This window comes from Sapajus apella, unplaced genomic scaffold, assembly GCF_009761245.1.
Source record: "Sapajus apella isolate SASKATOON/1434 unplaced genomic scaffold, GSC_monkey_1.0 scaffold5, whole genome shotgun sequence".
NCBI lineage: Eukaryota > Metazoa > Chordata > Mammalia > Primates > Cebidae > Sapajus > Sapajus apella.
In genome coordinates this window covers 28,851,691-28,868,546 of record NW_022436945.1, presented here as the reverse complement: position 1 = coordinate 28,868,546, position 16,856 = coordinate 28,851,691, and the positions used below count along the sequence as shown (strand labels likewise).

General features: G+C 40.4%; 1 protein-coding gene across 3 annotated transcripts in view; it reads left to right on the top strand.

The window, feature by feature from the left end:
- Positions 1-10,945, top strand: part of SMIM14 (small integral membrane protein 14) — an 89,428-nt gene extending 78,483 nt beyond the window's left edge. For all 3 annotated transcript variants that reach the window (XM_032273981.1, XM_032273984.1, XM_032273982.1), the window contains 2 exons: positions 7,387-7,529; positions 8,899-10,945. In XM_032273981.1, the coding sequence (XP_032129872.1) occupies positions 7,387-7,529; positions 8,899-8,931 (176 nt within the window). In that variant the 3' untranslated portion in view covers positions 8,932-10,945. The remainder of the gene's footprint in view (positions 1-7,386; positions 7,530-8,898) is intronic.
- Positions 10,946-16,856: the final 5,911 nt, after the last annotated feature.

Here is a 16,856-nt window from a genome sequence, read left to right as displayed (position 1 = left end):
CGCACTCCAGCCTGGGTAACAAGAGCGAAACTCTGTCTCAAAAAAAAAAATAAAAATAATAAATAAATAAAAAGAATAAAAAGAAGGAAGAGGTATTGGGGTGACCACAGCAGAGGATGCATTTTCTGACAAGTGACAAGAGATAAGATTAGATAAAGAACTCAGAGTTGCTGGGCACAGTGGCTCATGCCTGTAATCCTAGCACTTTGGGAGGCTGAGGTGGGTGGATTGCTTAAGCTCAGGAATTTGAGACAAGCCTTGGCAACATGGCAAAACGTCGTCTCTGCTAAAAAATAAGGGCCAGGTGGGGTGGCTCAAGCCTGTAATCCCAGAACTTTGGGAGGCCAAGTTGGGCAGATCACTTGAGCTCAGGAATTTGAGACCAGCCTGGGGAACATAGCGAGACCCTATCTCTAAAAAATAAAAAATGTTTTTAAATATGCAAAAATTAGTCGGGCATAGCAGTATGCGCCTGTGGTCCCAACTGCTCAGGAGGCTGAAGTGAGAGGATCACTTGAGCCTGGGAGGCAGAGGTTGTAGTGAGCTATGATTGTGCCACTGCACTCCAGCCTGAGAGACAGAGTGAGACACTGACTCAAACAAAAAAAAACAAAAAAAAGCAAGAGTTGAAGTAGTAGGCAGTGGAAACTGAGTTACCAGGTTCATCAGCAGAGATGTGTTAAGAACAGAGGGGATTTTTTGTTTGTTTGTTTTAGAGGGGATTTTTTGTTTGTTTTGGGATTATTTGAGACAGGGTCTACCTCTGCCACCCAGGCTGGAGTACAATTGTGTGATTACAATTCACTGCAGCCTTGACCACCTGGGATTAAGTGATCCTTCCACCTCAGCCTCCCAAGTAGCTGTGATTACAGGCCTGCACCACCACACTCAGCTAATTTTTAAAATTTTTTTATAGAGACAGGGGTCTCACTGTGTTACTCAGGCTGGTCTCAAACGCCTGGGCTCCAGCAGTCCTTCTCCCTCAGCCTCCCAGAGTGCTGAGATCACTGGCATGAGCCACTGTACCCAGCTAAGAACAGTCTTATGCAGACTTTTCTGGCAGCAATATGCAGGTAGGAAAGGCTGCAATAGGAATCAAGCTAGGAGATAGTTAAGGGAACTAAGAGTCATATTACTATTGTGAGATTCTAAAAAAGAAGCGGGCATTACTATTTTTTTTTCAGACAGTGTCACTATGTTGCCCAGGCTAGAGTGCAGTGGCATCATCTTGGCTCACTGCAACTTCTGTCTCCTGGGTTCAAGTGATTCTTCTGCCTCAGCTCCCCAAGTAGTTGAGATTACAGGCACGTGCTGTCACGCCCGGCTAATTTTTGTATTTTTAGTAGAGACTGGATTTTAGCATGTTTGCCAGGCTGGTCTCGAACTCCTGACCTCAGGTGAGCCACCATGCTCAGTGTGGTCATTACTATTGTGATTCTAAAAAAGGATCAGAAATCCTTTGTCTAGAAATATGAATTAGTAACCTTGGAATCTGAGGTTTAACTCTGAAGCTTGAAAATTTTTTTACTTGCAAAGAATATTAAAAAGTCATGTCTGGGTATGATTACTGATTCACGCCTGTAATCTCAGCTCTTTGGGTGACCAAGGCAGGAGGATTGCATGAGGCCAGAAGTTCAACACCAGCCATTTTGCCCAGGCTGGTCTCAAGTTCCTGAGCTCATGGGACTCTCCTGCCTTGGCCCCCCAAAGTGCTGGGTTTATAGGCATAAGCCCCATCAGGCCTGGTCTTCATTATTATTTAAAGTAAAAATATTAGTACAGGTTGAATATCCCTAACCTGAAAATCTGAAATGCTCTAAAATCTGTAACTTATTCAGTGCTGACATGATGCTCAAAGGAAATGCTCATGGGAGCATTTCAGATTTTGGAAGTTAGGATTAAGGGTGTTAAACCAATAAGTATATTGCATATATCCCTAAATCTAAAAAAAAATCTGAAATCTGAAACACTTGTGTTCTTAAGCATTTCACATAGGGATACTCAACATGTGTTTGCTTTTAAAAAAAGAAAAAAAAATTACTCTGGAAAGAGGACATAGGAAGCAGTAACAGATATGGGGAGATCCCTTAGGAGGCCACTGCAATAGACCAGCTAAGAGGTGATGGTAGCTTGAGTAGGTAGGGACATGGAGCTAAAAGTGGACAGATACAAGTGATATTTAGGTGGAAAAATTGCCAGAAACTTCATGATGAATTAAATACAGGGTCGTTGAGAGAGAGTAAAAGGTGTCTTCTTAGGTTTCTTCCCTGGGCAACTGGATGAATGGAGATCCAGTTTGGTAGGAGTGGAAAGGGGTAGGGCAGGGGGAGATGCTCATTATTTTTGTATGGAATACCAAAGTATTGAGTACGTCAAGTGGAACATGGAATTTCTGCATTTTTTAAGTTTTCCAGTGAATCTGATGTATACTATAGTTTAACTATTGACGTTGGCCAGGCACATAGACTCACACCTGTAATTCCAGCACTTTTGGAGGCTGAAGCAGGTGGATCACCCAAGGTCAGGAGTTCAAGACCAGCATGGCCAACATGGTGAAACCCCAATTCCACTAAAAATACCAAAATTAGTCGGGCATGGTGGTGCATGCCTGTAATCTCAGCTACTAGAGAGGCTGAGGCAGGAGAATCACCTGAACCTGGGAGTCGGAGGTTGCATTGAGCCACTCCAGCCTGGGCAACAGAGCAAGACTGTGTCTCAAAAAAAAAAGAGAGAGAGAGAAAAGAACTGTTGATATAAAGAAAAAGAAATAGAGAATTATTGATGAAGGAGTGTCCAAGTGTTAGATCAGACAATGGTAATGACACAGAAGACAAAGGAAGAAAGTGGTTTATTTTTGTTTTAGTTTTGAGACAGGGTCTGGCTCTGTTGCCCAGGCTGGAGCACAGTGTTGCAATTACAGCTCACTGCAACCTCTGTCTCCTGGGCTCAAGCCGTCCTCCCACCTCAGCCTCCTGAGTAGCTGAGACCTCAGGCACACACCACCACACGCGGTTTGTTTGTTTGTTTGTTTTAATTTTTTTTTAGAGATGGGGTTTTGCCATGTTGCCCAGGATGGTCTTGAACTCCTGAATTAAAGGGATGTGCCTGCCTTGGCCTCTCAAAATGCTGAGATTACAAACATGAGCTGCCACACCCCACCTGCATTAGCTGTTTCTAGGGAAGTGACGGGTTGGAACAGAGGCTATATTCCTATCCATCCTGCTCTTGGGCCAGCTCAACTCTTTTTTATATATATTTTGTACTAATTTGTTTGTCATAAGACTTCTTTGCAACAGGGCTAGCACAACTCTTGACTTTGTCTGCTTTTATCACTAGCCCTTTGGCTTAGCACTGCCACCAATTCCTTCCCTTTTGTGGAATTGAGCCCTGGACCCACTGACCCCAATGCAATGTATCAGATTAGTTTCAACACCTTATCTGGATTTCTTTTACTTTTTCCTGAGGCAGTGAGATAAAAACCAAACAGCTGTAGTCTTGACAAGCTACTTTAGTAATCACCTAGGTATACTATATTTTCCTCTAGAAATCTCTCTCTCTGTCTCTCTCTCTCTCTCTCTCTATATATATATATACACACACACATATATAAATATGTATATATGTATATATATTTATGTATATATGTATATATATTTTTGTATAATACATATTTTTATATATGTATATATATAGAGAGAGAGACAGACAGACAGATTTCTAGAGGAAAATATAGGTATTTATATATATTTTTTGAGACAGAGTCTCACTCCATCGCCAGGCACCAGGCTGGAGTGCAGTGGCATGATCTCGGCTCACTGCAACTTCTCCCTCCCGGATTCAAGCAATTCTCCTGCCTCAGCCTCCTGAGTAGCTGGGACTACAGGCGCATGCCACCACACCCAGCTAATTTTTGTATTTTTAGTAGAGACGGGGGTTTCACCATGTTGGCCAGGATGGTCTCGATCTCTTGACCTCGTGATCCGCCTGCTTCGGCCTCCCAAAGTGCTGGGATTACAGGCGTGAGCCACCGAGCCTGGCCTATATATATTTTTCATTTATTTTATTTTTTTGAGACAGGGTCTTGGTCTGTCACCCAGGCTCACTGCGACCTCAGCGTCCCAGTAGCTGGGACTACAGGCACACGCTACCACACCCAGCTAATTTTAGTAGAAATGTTGCAGCCTCACCAATGCACCTTAATATTAACAGTTTAACTTGTGAGGTATCACCCTAAGTTCTTTGTCTCACCTCCAACGTTTTAAAGGAGCGTGGTCACAAGGATGAAGTTGGAGCGAAAGTTTAATAAGCGAAACGAGAAAGCTCTCCACAGAGAGGGGAGTCCAAGTGGATTGCTTCGTTACAGCTGAATGCAAAATACTTTTATAAGAAACTGCTCTCCTCCTTGTAACTGTTTGAGTAACTTTTCCTACCGGTATAAAGCTGTCTTTGAAACTCCCTTTTTCCAGCTGTGGGATTGTTTCTAAGCACAAAGTGCAGCTTCTCCTGTTTGTATAACTGTGTGCTTGTTTTAGGTAAGTCCCCCTTCTCCCTGTGCAATTTCCCACATAGCCCACTGTGTATATGCCTGAAAAGGGGAGGAAACTATACACAGGTTAGTGAGCTCCTGGGAGCTCACTAATTATACGAAGATCAAAAAGGCTTTTTTTGTTTGTTTGTTTTTTGAGACAGAGTCTCGCTCTGTTGTCAAAGCTGGAGTGCAGTGGTGTGATCTCCGTTCGCTGCAACCTCCGCCTCTCAGGTTCAAACAATTCTCCTGCCTCATCCTCTGGAATAGCTGGGACTACAGACCCATGCCACCATGCCCAGCTAATTTTTGTATTTTTAGTGGAGATGGAATATCACCATGTTAGCCAGGATAGTTTCAATCTCCTGACCTTGTGATTGGCCTGCCTCAGCCTCCCAAAGTGCTGGGATTGCAGGCCTGAGCCACCCAACCAATCAGAAAAAGGCTTCTTTGCTTTACTGGCTCCTTACCTGTTCAGGTTTACCTGTGCAGCAGCAGTAGCTGCTGCAGTTCTAGAGGCCCGGCCTTAACTGTTTACCTAATGGATTTTTCCTTTTCTTCTCCCTCAGAGATGGGGTTTCACCGTGTTGCGCAGGCTGGTCTTGAACCCCTGAGCTCAGGCAGTCGTTCACCTTGGCCTCCCAAAGTGCTAGGATTACAGGCATAAGCCACCACCCCCAGCCATTTTTATTTCTGAAAATAGAATTCTCTAATACACTTCAATAAAAAAAAAAAATCTATGTTTCATTTATTAGAAATTTGTTAACCTCATATCATGGGTCAGGCACTGTGCTAGGCACTTGTTATTTCAAATTAAATAAGCTATGGCTATGTCAAGGAGCTGGGAAAAAACTGATACCTGTATACGCACACACATCCCTGTCTAGCTTTTTTCCTCTTGATAAATGCATTGACTTCTAAAATATCTAAATCTGAATCCAACTTCTTTGTGTGAAAAAGAAAGCGAAATCAATCTCTCTGGTTGAGACTATAATTAACAGGGTCTTTTAATGTATACTTTATGCAGCCTAGATGTTCCCTTTTTCACAATGCCTCTGTAATTAAGATGCAGATTTCCCCCCCAAAGGAGAGTGTGTTTTTCTGTGGTCTTAATCTGGATTCATAGATCTCAGCAAATCTATGGATTCGTGTCTTTGTCCTTAAACATTCCATAATTATATGCAAAATTGTGGAATTTGGTATACATGAGTGCTTTTCATATTTATTTTTAATCCAGAATGGATCAAAAAGAAGAGTCATGAAGGATGTAGGTGCCAGACACAGGGCAGAAGGTAGCAGAAAAGTAGATCTTAGGGAATTTAGGGTCCCTAGCCTCATTAATCTGCAAACATGGCACAGGCGGCTTACCTTGCAAGGCCTCAGTTGAAGGACCCCATCAATTCTTAAAATAGAAAGAGTTCTTAATTTTTATCAAATTCTCAAAGGATTCTGTTACCCCAAAATATTAAGAATTATTGTACTATTTAAAAATTTGTTAGAGACAAGTACAGGCAACATAGTGAGACATTGTCACTACTAAAAATGAAAAAATAAATAAATAAATAAAAAATAGGGGTGTGGGGCCAGGCACAGTGGCTCACACCTGAAATCACAGTACTTTGAGAGGCCAAGGTGGGTGGATCAACTGAAGTTGGGAGTTTGAGACCAACCTGGCCAACATGGTGAAACCTTACCTCTACTAAAAATGCAAAAATTAGCTGGGCGTGGTGGCCCATGCCTGTAATCCCAGCTACTAGGGAGGCTGAGGCAGGAGAATTGGTTAACCTGGGAGTCAGAGGTTGCAATGAGCCAAGATCGTGCCACTGCACTCCAGCCTTGGCAACAGAGCAAGACTCCTTCTCAAAAAAAAAAAAAAAAATGTTAGAGACCAGCCCAGGCAACATATTGCCTCTACTAAAAATAAATATTAAAAAGTAGGGGTGTGGTGGCACACACCTGTAGTTGCTGTTAGCTACTCAGGAGGCTGAGGTTAGAGGATCCCTTGACCCTGGAAGGTTGAGGCTGCAGTGAACTATGATTTTGCCACCACACTCCAGCCTGGGTGATAGAGCAAGACCCTGTCTCAAAAAACAAAAACAACACAAACTGATTAGGCTTTGGTTTATGACTATTTAACATCATTTACTTTTTAGATGTTTTCACTAAAGGAAAGGGAAATTAAAGATACAATATGTACTTCTCAATCAATACAGTTTTTTTATAGAGATCCGCAAATCAATATCAATGCAATTTTTATATGAATACAATATTTGAAGCTGACACTTAAACATTTTTTTTTCCCATTTATTTTATTGCATTTTAGGTTTTGGTGTACATGTGAAGAACATGCAAGATTGTTGCATAGGTACACATGTGGCAGTATGATTTGCTGCCTTCCTCCCCATCACCTACATCTGGCATCTCTCCCCTTACTAACTCTCCCCAACTCCCCACCCCCCACCGTCCCTCCCCTATTTCCCCCCAACTGACCCCAGTGTGTAGTGCTCCCCTCCCTGTGTCCATGTGTTCTCACTGTTCAACACTCACCTATGAGTGAGAACATGTGGTGTTTGATCTTCTGCTCTTCTGCCAGTTTGCTGAGAATGATGGTTTCCAGGTTCATCCATGTCCCTACAAAGGACACAAACTCATCGTTTTTGATGGCTGCATAATATTCCATGGTATATATGTGCCACATTTTCCCTGTCCAGTCTATCATCGATGGGCATTTGGGTTGTTTCCAGGTCTTTGCTATCGTAAACAGTGCTGCAATGAACATTCATGGCTGACACTTAAACATTAAAATTTGTTTTTACTTTTAACAATATTGTGATCATGCTACGTTTTTTGTTTGTCTTTAGTACCAGGACCCTCTGGTGATAATGGCATCAGTGTTACTATGATCTTAGTGGCTTGGATGGTTATTGCATTGATCTTGTTCTTACTGAGACCTCCTAATCTAAGAGGATCAAGCCTACCTGGAAAGCCAACCAGTCCTCATAATGTAAGTGTTGCAGATTTTAAATGGTTTTGGGTAAGGGAATGTATGTGGCCTAAGGCAGGGAAGGACTTTGTTTTGACTAAAATATCTAAATTGACAAAAGGAACATTTAACTCATAGAGTATTCTACCTGTGTAGTTCTATTAAATCTTGCAGTTTAGAGCTGGGTGCAGTAGCTCATGCCTACAGTCCCAGCACTTTGGGAGGCCAAGGCAGGTGGATCACCTGAGGTCAGGAGTTTTAGACCAGCCTGACCAACATGTCGAAACCCCATCTCTACTAAAAATACAAAAATCAGCTGGGTGTGGTGGTGTGTCCCTGTAATCCCAGCTACTCGGGAGGCTGAGACGGGAGAATCGCTTGAACCCAGGAGATGGAGGTTACAGTGAGCTAAGATCACGCCACTGCACACTGCACTCCAGCCTGGGTGACAGAGCAAAACTCCGTCACAAAAAAAAAAAAAAAAAAAAAAAAAAAAAATAGTGGTTCCAAGATTTAATTGATGGCTTAATCTTTGTGGAGTTAAATATAGAAAAAAGCAAGAGACTAGAAGCCCAAAAATAATTTTAAAATGAATTCCAATTTTTTTTTTTTTTTTTTACAGGGTCTTGTTTTGCCTTCCAGGCTCAAGTTATCCTCCCACCTCAGCCTCCCAAGTAGCTGGGACCACAGACATGCAGTAGCACGCCTGGCTAGTTTTTTGTGTTTTTTTTGTAGAGACGGGCTTTTGCCAGGTTGCCCAGGCTTGAATTCCAACCTTTACTCACATGAGAAGCATCAAAAATAATCCATTTCATAACCCACAGCAATATTGCTTAAATCTCAGTTCTCCACTGCCCAGTTGTGTCAGCCTCACAGTTGATCCCTTGCCTCTCATGCTTTCAGCCCCTAAACTTTTAGTAGCTTCAGTTCAAATGTTTGACCCCCTTCTGTCCTACCTATTCAGTAGAGACAGAGACACTGAGCCTATTTTATTTTATTTTCCTCATTTTCTTATCCTGTTTCTCTCAAACCCGTTTTCCAAGAGGGATGAAGATAGTTTTGTTGGTTTGAAGACCACTCCTGGGGCTAGCAGGAGTGACCATGTCACTGTTACACAAATTCTTTCTGTCTTCCATACTACAGGGAAAAATAAGACAAATGTTGGAGAATCACAGTGTTATTTAATCTAGTGTTCCCTCATGTAAAAACATATGGAAAGTCCAAATAAGCATATAATTGGGATGGGAGGCTGGGGACATTGCTGCTCAGTTCTTTCTTACATGTTAGGTTGGTTGCCCTGGGAATTAATAAGTCAATTTTTTAAAAAGTAATAAAAATTTAAAAACTTTTTTAAAGAGTCAATTACATATTTATTTCTTTCTCATGCCAGGGACAAGATCCACCAGCTCCTCCTGTGGACTAACTTTGTGATCTGGGAAGTGAAAATGGTTAACACCTTGCACGACCAAACGAACGAAGATGACCAGAGTACTCTTAACCCCATTAGAACTGTTTTTCCTTTTGCATCTGCAATATGGGATGGTTTGTTTTCATGAGCTTCTAGAAATTTCACTTGCAAGCTTATTTTTGCTTCCTGTGTTATCACCATTCCTATTTACAATATATTTGAGTGAATGATTATATTTTTAAAAAGTTATGGCTTTTTTGGTTGTCCTAAACTTAAACATTCCTCTCATTCTGTTTGTGACTGTGATTAAAATTTTTGTGGTAATTTCTGGCCTGATTGAAGGAAATTTGAGAGCGCTGCATTTATATATTTTAAATAGTTTTGATAGGTTTTTAAATTGCTTTTTTTCATAAGGTATTTATAAAGTTATTTGGGGTTGTCTGGGATTGTATGAAAGAAAATTAGAACCACACTGTATTTACATTTACCTTGGTAGTTTATTTGTGGATGGCAGTTTTCTCTAATTTTTGGGACTGTGGTAGCTCTTGGATTGTTTTGCAAATTACAGCTGAAATCTGTATCATCCATTAAACTGGTTTATGTGGCTAGAATAGGAAAAGAGAAAAAATATATATAATGGTTGTTTACTAATTTTATACTCCCATTAAAAATCTCTAATGTTAAGAAAACTTTAAATAAACATGATTGATCAATATGGCAGATGATTTATAGTCCATTATATAACATTTGTAAACCACTCAACACTAGCCTTACAAGGTTCATGAAAAGAGGAAAACATTAATTCTTTCTGCCTTTGCTGACATAATCTATACAGTAATAATAGAAGTTGTAATTTATTTTTAAAATGAGTGCCTCTTGGGAAGCTTCTTTTCTGTTGTAACACTTCCCTGTTAAAATCAAAATCTTAGGCCTGATGCGGTGGCTTATGCCTGTAATCCCAGCACTTTGGGAGGCCGAGGCAGGCAGATCACTTGAGGTCAGGAGTTCAAGACCAGCCTGGCCAACATGGTGAAATCCTTTCTCTACTGAAAATACAAAAGTTAGCCGGGGGTGGTGTGTGTGCCTGTAACCCAGCTACTTGGGAGGCCGAGGCAGGAGAATCGCTTGAACCCAGGAGGCAGAGGTTGCAGTGAGCCGAGATCGCGCCACTGCTCCAGCCTGGGCGACAGATCGAGACTCCCTCTCAAAAAAAATTTTTTTTAATCTTAAAGCTATATTAGGGCCTGTTAGGTTATTGACATTTGAATGCCTATTTGCTTATTTACTCCACTGAGTCTTTTGTTACCCTCTGACCTATAAAAAAATTTTAATAAATTACTGGTTTACTCCAAGGGAAAAGGAAGAAAATGACAAACAAGCATCTTTTCTTCACCACTTATCTCATTCCTGTTTGGTAATAGGATGGATTGGGTGGGAATGAATATTAATATGAGAGAAATTTTGAAATATATAACAAATAAAAGGTTGTATGGTTTTGTTCAGTTTGAAATAAAGTGAATACCAAAAGCACTTAAAAATGTCTGCATGGGCCTGGCACGGCGGCTCACGCCTGTAATCCCAGCACTTTCGGAGGCCAAGGCAGGTGAGCCACCTGAGGTCAGGAGTTTGAGACCAGCCTGGCCAACGTGGTGAAACCCCATCTCTACTAAAAATACAAGAATTAGCCAGGTGTGCTAGTGTGTGCCTATAATCCCAGCTACTAGGTAGGTTGAGGCAGGAAATTGATTGAACCCAGGACGTGGTTGCAGTGAGCTGAAATCGTGCCACTGCACTCCAGCCTGGGTGACAGAGTGAGACTCCATCTCAATAAAATAAATAAAAATAAAAATGTCTGTATGACCCATGTGGTTATGAAATTTTTTCCTAGCAAATGATTGCAGATGATTTATGGGGGCTAGAAGAAATTTTGCTATCAATGTAAAGATTTTTTTTCCTTAGGTCAGTCTATTCACTGTATAGATCTGGTAAATTACTTGTATGAATTGAATAAATTCTCTGTATCATTGTACTGTTTAATAGTTTCTCGTACAATTGTGATACTCATAAGTTATTTTCCCCCTTTATTATGATTACATTCTAGACCATAAACATTGTAAGGGCATTTTTTCATTATAGAATCTAATATTGATTGCTTGAATTCCTCCTTGTACATCTTGGCTTTGTGCTCAATTTCTTGAAATAATATAACCAACTGTAAATTACTTGTGTTAATAGATGAGTAAGTTAAATCCTGGATAAATTAACCCCACAGAATAAAGGTTTTTCCTCTTGCTGGGGCATACTGGAAGCCTTCCTAACTCTATAACCAGTAAAGTAGAGCAGAAAGAGCCAGAATGGCTTAAGATAGAGCTAAATCCCTCTAGGATTCCATTTTCTGCCTTTGCCTCTTGAACTTTGAAGGCTTGCCCATATATCCTAACAATCTGTTCTCTGAGCTGCTAGAAGGCCAATCCCTGATAAGAGATACTGATGTAGTCACTGAATCTGTGGTTCACAAATCATTGAAAACTGGCTTTGAGGGCTGGGTGCAGTGACTCATGCCTGTAATCCCAACACTTTTGGAAGGCTGAGGTGAGTGGATCACTTGAGGTCAGGAGTTTGAGACTAGCCTGGGCGACATGGTGAAAACTTATCTCTACAAAAACAAAAATTAGCTGGGTTTGGTGGCACCTGCCTGTAGTCTCTGCTACTCAGGAGGCTGAAGCAGTAGAATCACTTAAGCCCGGGAGGCAGAGGTTGCAGTGAGCCAAGATCGCACCACTGCACTTCAGCCTGAGTGACAAAATGAGACCCTGTCTTACAAAAAAAAAGAATTGGCTTTAGTGGAAGAAGTGGCTGAAACTTAGATACAGAATTTCTCGTATTAGACACCTGAAAATCTGAATTCTTGTTGTTGTTTTGAGATGGAGTTTTGCTCTTTCACCCAGGCTGGAGTGAAGTGGTATAATATTGGCTCACTGCAACCTCCACCCCCTGGTTCAAGCGATTTTCCTTCCTCAGCCTTCTACTCTGAGTAGCTGGGATTATAGGTGCCCAACACCACGCCTGGCTAATTTTTGTATTTTTAGTAGAGATGGGGTTTTGCCATGTAGGCCAGTCTGGTCTTGAACTCCTGACCTCAGGTGATCCACTCGCCTTGACCTCCCAAAGTGCTAGGATTACAGACATGAGCCACTGGACCCAGCTGGAAAATCTGGATTCTTATTCCTAGTTCTTCATTTCTGTCACATGCACTTAATTGACATTACGTCTACATATATTAGCCTTTTCCTACATGAACTGTGTATTTACTTAGTAACCAGTGTTCTTAATGAAGTATTTGTCTTGGATTTCTTGTAAAATTTCTCTGCATTCCTGAGACAGTGTACTATACAAAAAATATTCTTGTTGACGTAGTAATTTATATTGTTCAAGCTTCTACCTGTGGCCTTTTTATTGAGCACACTCTTAATCATTTGGCTTGCAAACATTCACCTGAACTGTGGCTACAATCCTTTTTAAATAATCTGGGAGAAAGGAAAGATAAAGCTTACATTTTCACAGTTTTGGCTCTTAAACACATTCCACAAATGTCATTAAAATTTTGTTTTAGGTCAGTCATGGTGGCTTATGCCTATAATCCTAGCAGTTTGGGAGGCTGAGGCAGGAGAATTGCTTGAGCCCAGGAGTTTGAGACTAGCCTAAGCAATATAGCAAGACCCTGTCTCTACCAAAAAAAAAAAAAAAAAAAGTTAATTTTGTTTTAGAGTCATTTAATGTATTTTTGTGCACAAAAATGGTGGGAGGTTTTGTTTTTGTTTTTTGCTTTCCATGTGGGAAAGGTTAACATTGGAACTGTTTCTAGTAAAAGATTTTTTTCAGGTTGGGTGTGGTGGCTTATGCCTGTAATCCCAGCACTTTGGGAAGCCAAGGCAGGTGGATTACCTGAGGTTAGGTGTTCAAGACCAGCCTGGCCAACATGGAGAAACCACGTCTCTACTAAAAATACAAAAGTAGCCGGCTGTGATGGTGCATGCCTGTAATCCCAGCTACTTGGGAGGCTGAGGCAGGAGAATCGCTTGAACGTGGGAGGCCTGGAGGTTGCAGTGAGCCACGATAATGCCATTGCATTCCATCCTGGGCAACAATAGTGAAACTCTGTCTCAAAAAAGAAAAAGAAAAAGAAAAAAAAGAATTTCTTCATGTTACTTATCCAAGCACTATCCCATGGTCAGCAAGTCATATTTTACAATGTGGATTTTCCAAACTAATTATTGAGTACAGCTATTGTATGGCTTCTTTTAGTGTCTTTCTGTTATGTGGTAGTGTTTATGGAATTACCAGTATCTTAAATTTTCAAAGAACCTTGGAAGTCTATCACTCTAAATGAAAGTCTGTCACTCCACATAAGTATGTGCTCAAATTTGACCAACTCAGTTTAAGACACAAAACCGTAATTTGAAGAACAAAAAATGAAGAGTTTACAATTAATGGGTTAAATTTTTGTTGTTGCAATAGTAACTTTAGTCTTATAATATTTCTAAATGAAAAATGATGGGTATTTGTTACCATGTGTGAAGATTACTTTGTTAAAAGCAAAGTGTGATGTGCTAAATGTTAATTACTGTTTTTATGTGTTTAAATCATGCCAAACAAATCATGTCTGTGCCATCCAGGGTCTATTGTTAGTCTTTTTCTGAGTACTTGGATTGGGATAAAGGGCTTGTACTATGCACTTTTTATTAATGAATAAATAGAAAACGTTAGTAACACTTTTTGTTTTCTGTTTGGCTTTTGTGGGAAGAGAAGCCAGCATCTTTTGCTTAGTAGATGTTAACATCCTATATTAAACAATGTCTTTGTAAGACCTAACTAAAGACATTCCTAAGACAGAACTTAAGTTTTAAGAAAAGTTGTGAGAAAAATACTTATAAAATATGCAGTATGGGGCCAGTATGCAGAAGTAGAGCTTCTCTCTTGGAAATTAGATTGCAGTCACATTTCTTTGGTTATTTTCTTTCTCTCTCTCTTCCTAGAATACCAGGTAAAATAGACATTTGCTTTGAGGGACTAATATCCAATACTGTTAATTATTTGAGCAGACATGCCCTCCTCAAAAGGAGCTAGATGTGTCACTGTACTGAAAACACAAGAGAAAATTTACTTCTGTGACCTGGAAGGTGTCCAGACATTAAATATCATTAATACCCATATACATGTAAAAATAGTAACATTGCTCTGGCATGATTTTGATGTCAGTGTATATGTAATAAGTGTTATTTAAAATAGATAAATTTGTGAAATGATGATTTCCAGGAGACAGTCAACTTTTTATGATTCAATCTAAAGATAGTCATGTACATGTCAATGGATATCTGAATAATCAGAAAAATGGTAACTTTTTATTAAATGACTCTACTGCAATACTAGTTTTCCTCTCATAAAATGGAATTCAAGTAAGTTTCTTGCTCTCTGGCATTTCTCCTGATGACTTTCTCAGTTCTAGATCTCAATCTGTAGAGCTGTTGGGGTCTTTTTCCCCCTCCCCAAAAGATGCTCCATAAACACCAACTACGATTATCTTTCGTGATCATATTTTTTAAAATTGGAGTTACCAGTATGATCTTCTCCCATTAGTTGCTTGTAAGGGACTTTAGTGTGGATATATCTTCTCAAACAAATGTATTATGTTCATTCAGTAAAGACTTCAACAAATTTTTATATTTGTTGCTTGACTTTCTATAAACGGATTTTATTCAGGATTAGATGACGGAAACCATTTAAAACATCAGATGCCAAATTAAGATGTCTACTGAAGTTAGTGGGGAGATGTTTGGGAGGCAAAGATTATGTAGGGGTGAAAACAATATATGTAGTTTTAAGGATAAAGCAACTTTTTTTTTTTGAGACAGAGTCTTCCTCTGTCACCCAGGCTGGAGTACACTGGCACAATCTCTGCTCACTACAGTCTCTGCCCCCCAGGTTCAAGCAATTCTCCTGCCTCAGCCTCCTGAGTAGCTGGGATTACAGGCATGCACTACCACGCCCAGCTGAGTTTTGTATTTTCAATAGAGATGGGGTTTTACCATCTTGGTCAGGCTGGTCTTAAACTCCTGCCCTTGTGATCCACCCACCTTGGCCTCCCAAAGTGCTGGGATAACAGGCGTCAGCCACCACACCTGGCCAGGATAAAGCAACTTTCATGTCAATACATGTTTTAATCGCTTCTCGGCCTTTTGGCTAAGATCAAGTGTAATACATGTTTTATTGGGAGGTGGGAGGATCACTTGATGCCAGGAGTTCAGGATCAGCCTGAGAAACATAGACTCTGTCTCTACAAAAATAAAATAAAACTTAGCAGGGCCAGGCTTTCTGGCTCATGCCCGTTATCCCAGCACTTTGGGAAGCCAAGGTGGGTGTATCACAAGGTCAGGAGATCAAGACCAACCTGGCCAACATGGTGAAACCTCGTCTCTACTAAAAAAAATAAAAAATTAGCTGGGTGTTGTAGCACAAAAAAAAATAAAAAATTAGCTGGGTGTGGTAGTCCCAGCTGTTCGGGAGCTGAGGGAGGAGGATGGCTTAAGCCCAGTAGTTCCAGGCTACTGTGAGCTATGATTGCACCACTGCACTCTAGGCAGGGCAACAGAGCCAGACTCTGAGTCAAAAATAAAACTTTTCTTTTTTTTTCCCCAAGTTTTTGTGAAAGAAAAAATAAAAAATTTTAAGAGTATTATTTGCTTATGCAAATCTCCACTTATTTCTAGGAAGTTTAGGAATGAGAAGAGTATTGTTTGCAATGTCTGGAATGCAAGACATTCCAGTATCTGAGGTTATGAGCACTCTTAAATACGTGTTCATAACCTCAGATACTCAGTCTATGCTTGATGATTAATGGTTTTGAATTGCAGTATGTATTAGTTTTGAAATTTGACTGGAATTAAACACAAATACCACACAGCAGATTCAACATTATAGAAAAAGCCTCTTACATTGTTTTAAAATAAATGAATCTGTTATATATGTAATTCAGTCAGTGTCAAAGGGAGAGGCATTTTATATGAAAAGGCATCTCAGACCCTGAGTCGAATGCAGCTTTTCATGACAACTGATTAGTATGTAAACAAATATTGGAAGTTTAGTTGTGCTTAAAGGGGCTTCCTTACAATTAATCTAGCCAGGACAATTTTGTGGTTACAAAATGTAAGACAGACGGAAATCTGACACCAGACCCTATACCCCCAACAAATGGGTTAAGATTTATATCCTTGCAAATGTTAGTCTTCATTTTTATCTAACAGCTTTTTTTGAGATAGAGTCTCACTTTGTCACCCAAGCTGGAATGCAGCAGCACCATTAAGGCTCACTGCAGCCTGGACCTCCAGGGCCCAAGCTATTCTCTGCCTCAGCCCCACAAGCAGCTGGGACTACAGGTGCACCCCACCACACCAGGCTAATTTCTTCAGAGATGGGGTTTCATCATGCTGCCCAGGCTGGTCTCCAACTCCTGCACTCAAGCGATCCTCTTGCCTCGGCCTCCCAAACTGCTGACATTACAGGGGGTAGGCAACCCGGCAACATTTTCTTGGAAATTACATTTTACTTTGCTTTGTTTTACATTACACTTATGTCTGCATCTTCTCATCTTTCCAGAGAGTTTCACTAGTAACTGCCTGTTGAAAGCTCATAGTCTCAAACTTCAAGCATGATTCTGCAAGCCAAAGCTAAATTAGAAAATACAAAGCTTAAGAAAATCTTGGGCTAAATAAGGTAATATTGTAAATTTCAGTTTCTCCTTTAAAGAATGGATAGGACTCACCATTTTCTTCCTTCATAACATCCAAGGAATTTTTTCATTGTGTCACAATATTTTAAAAACTGAATCACAGTCACACCTATCTAAGTGTCCACTGGCAGTCGCTAATTCCTTGTGCCCTCTT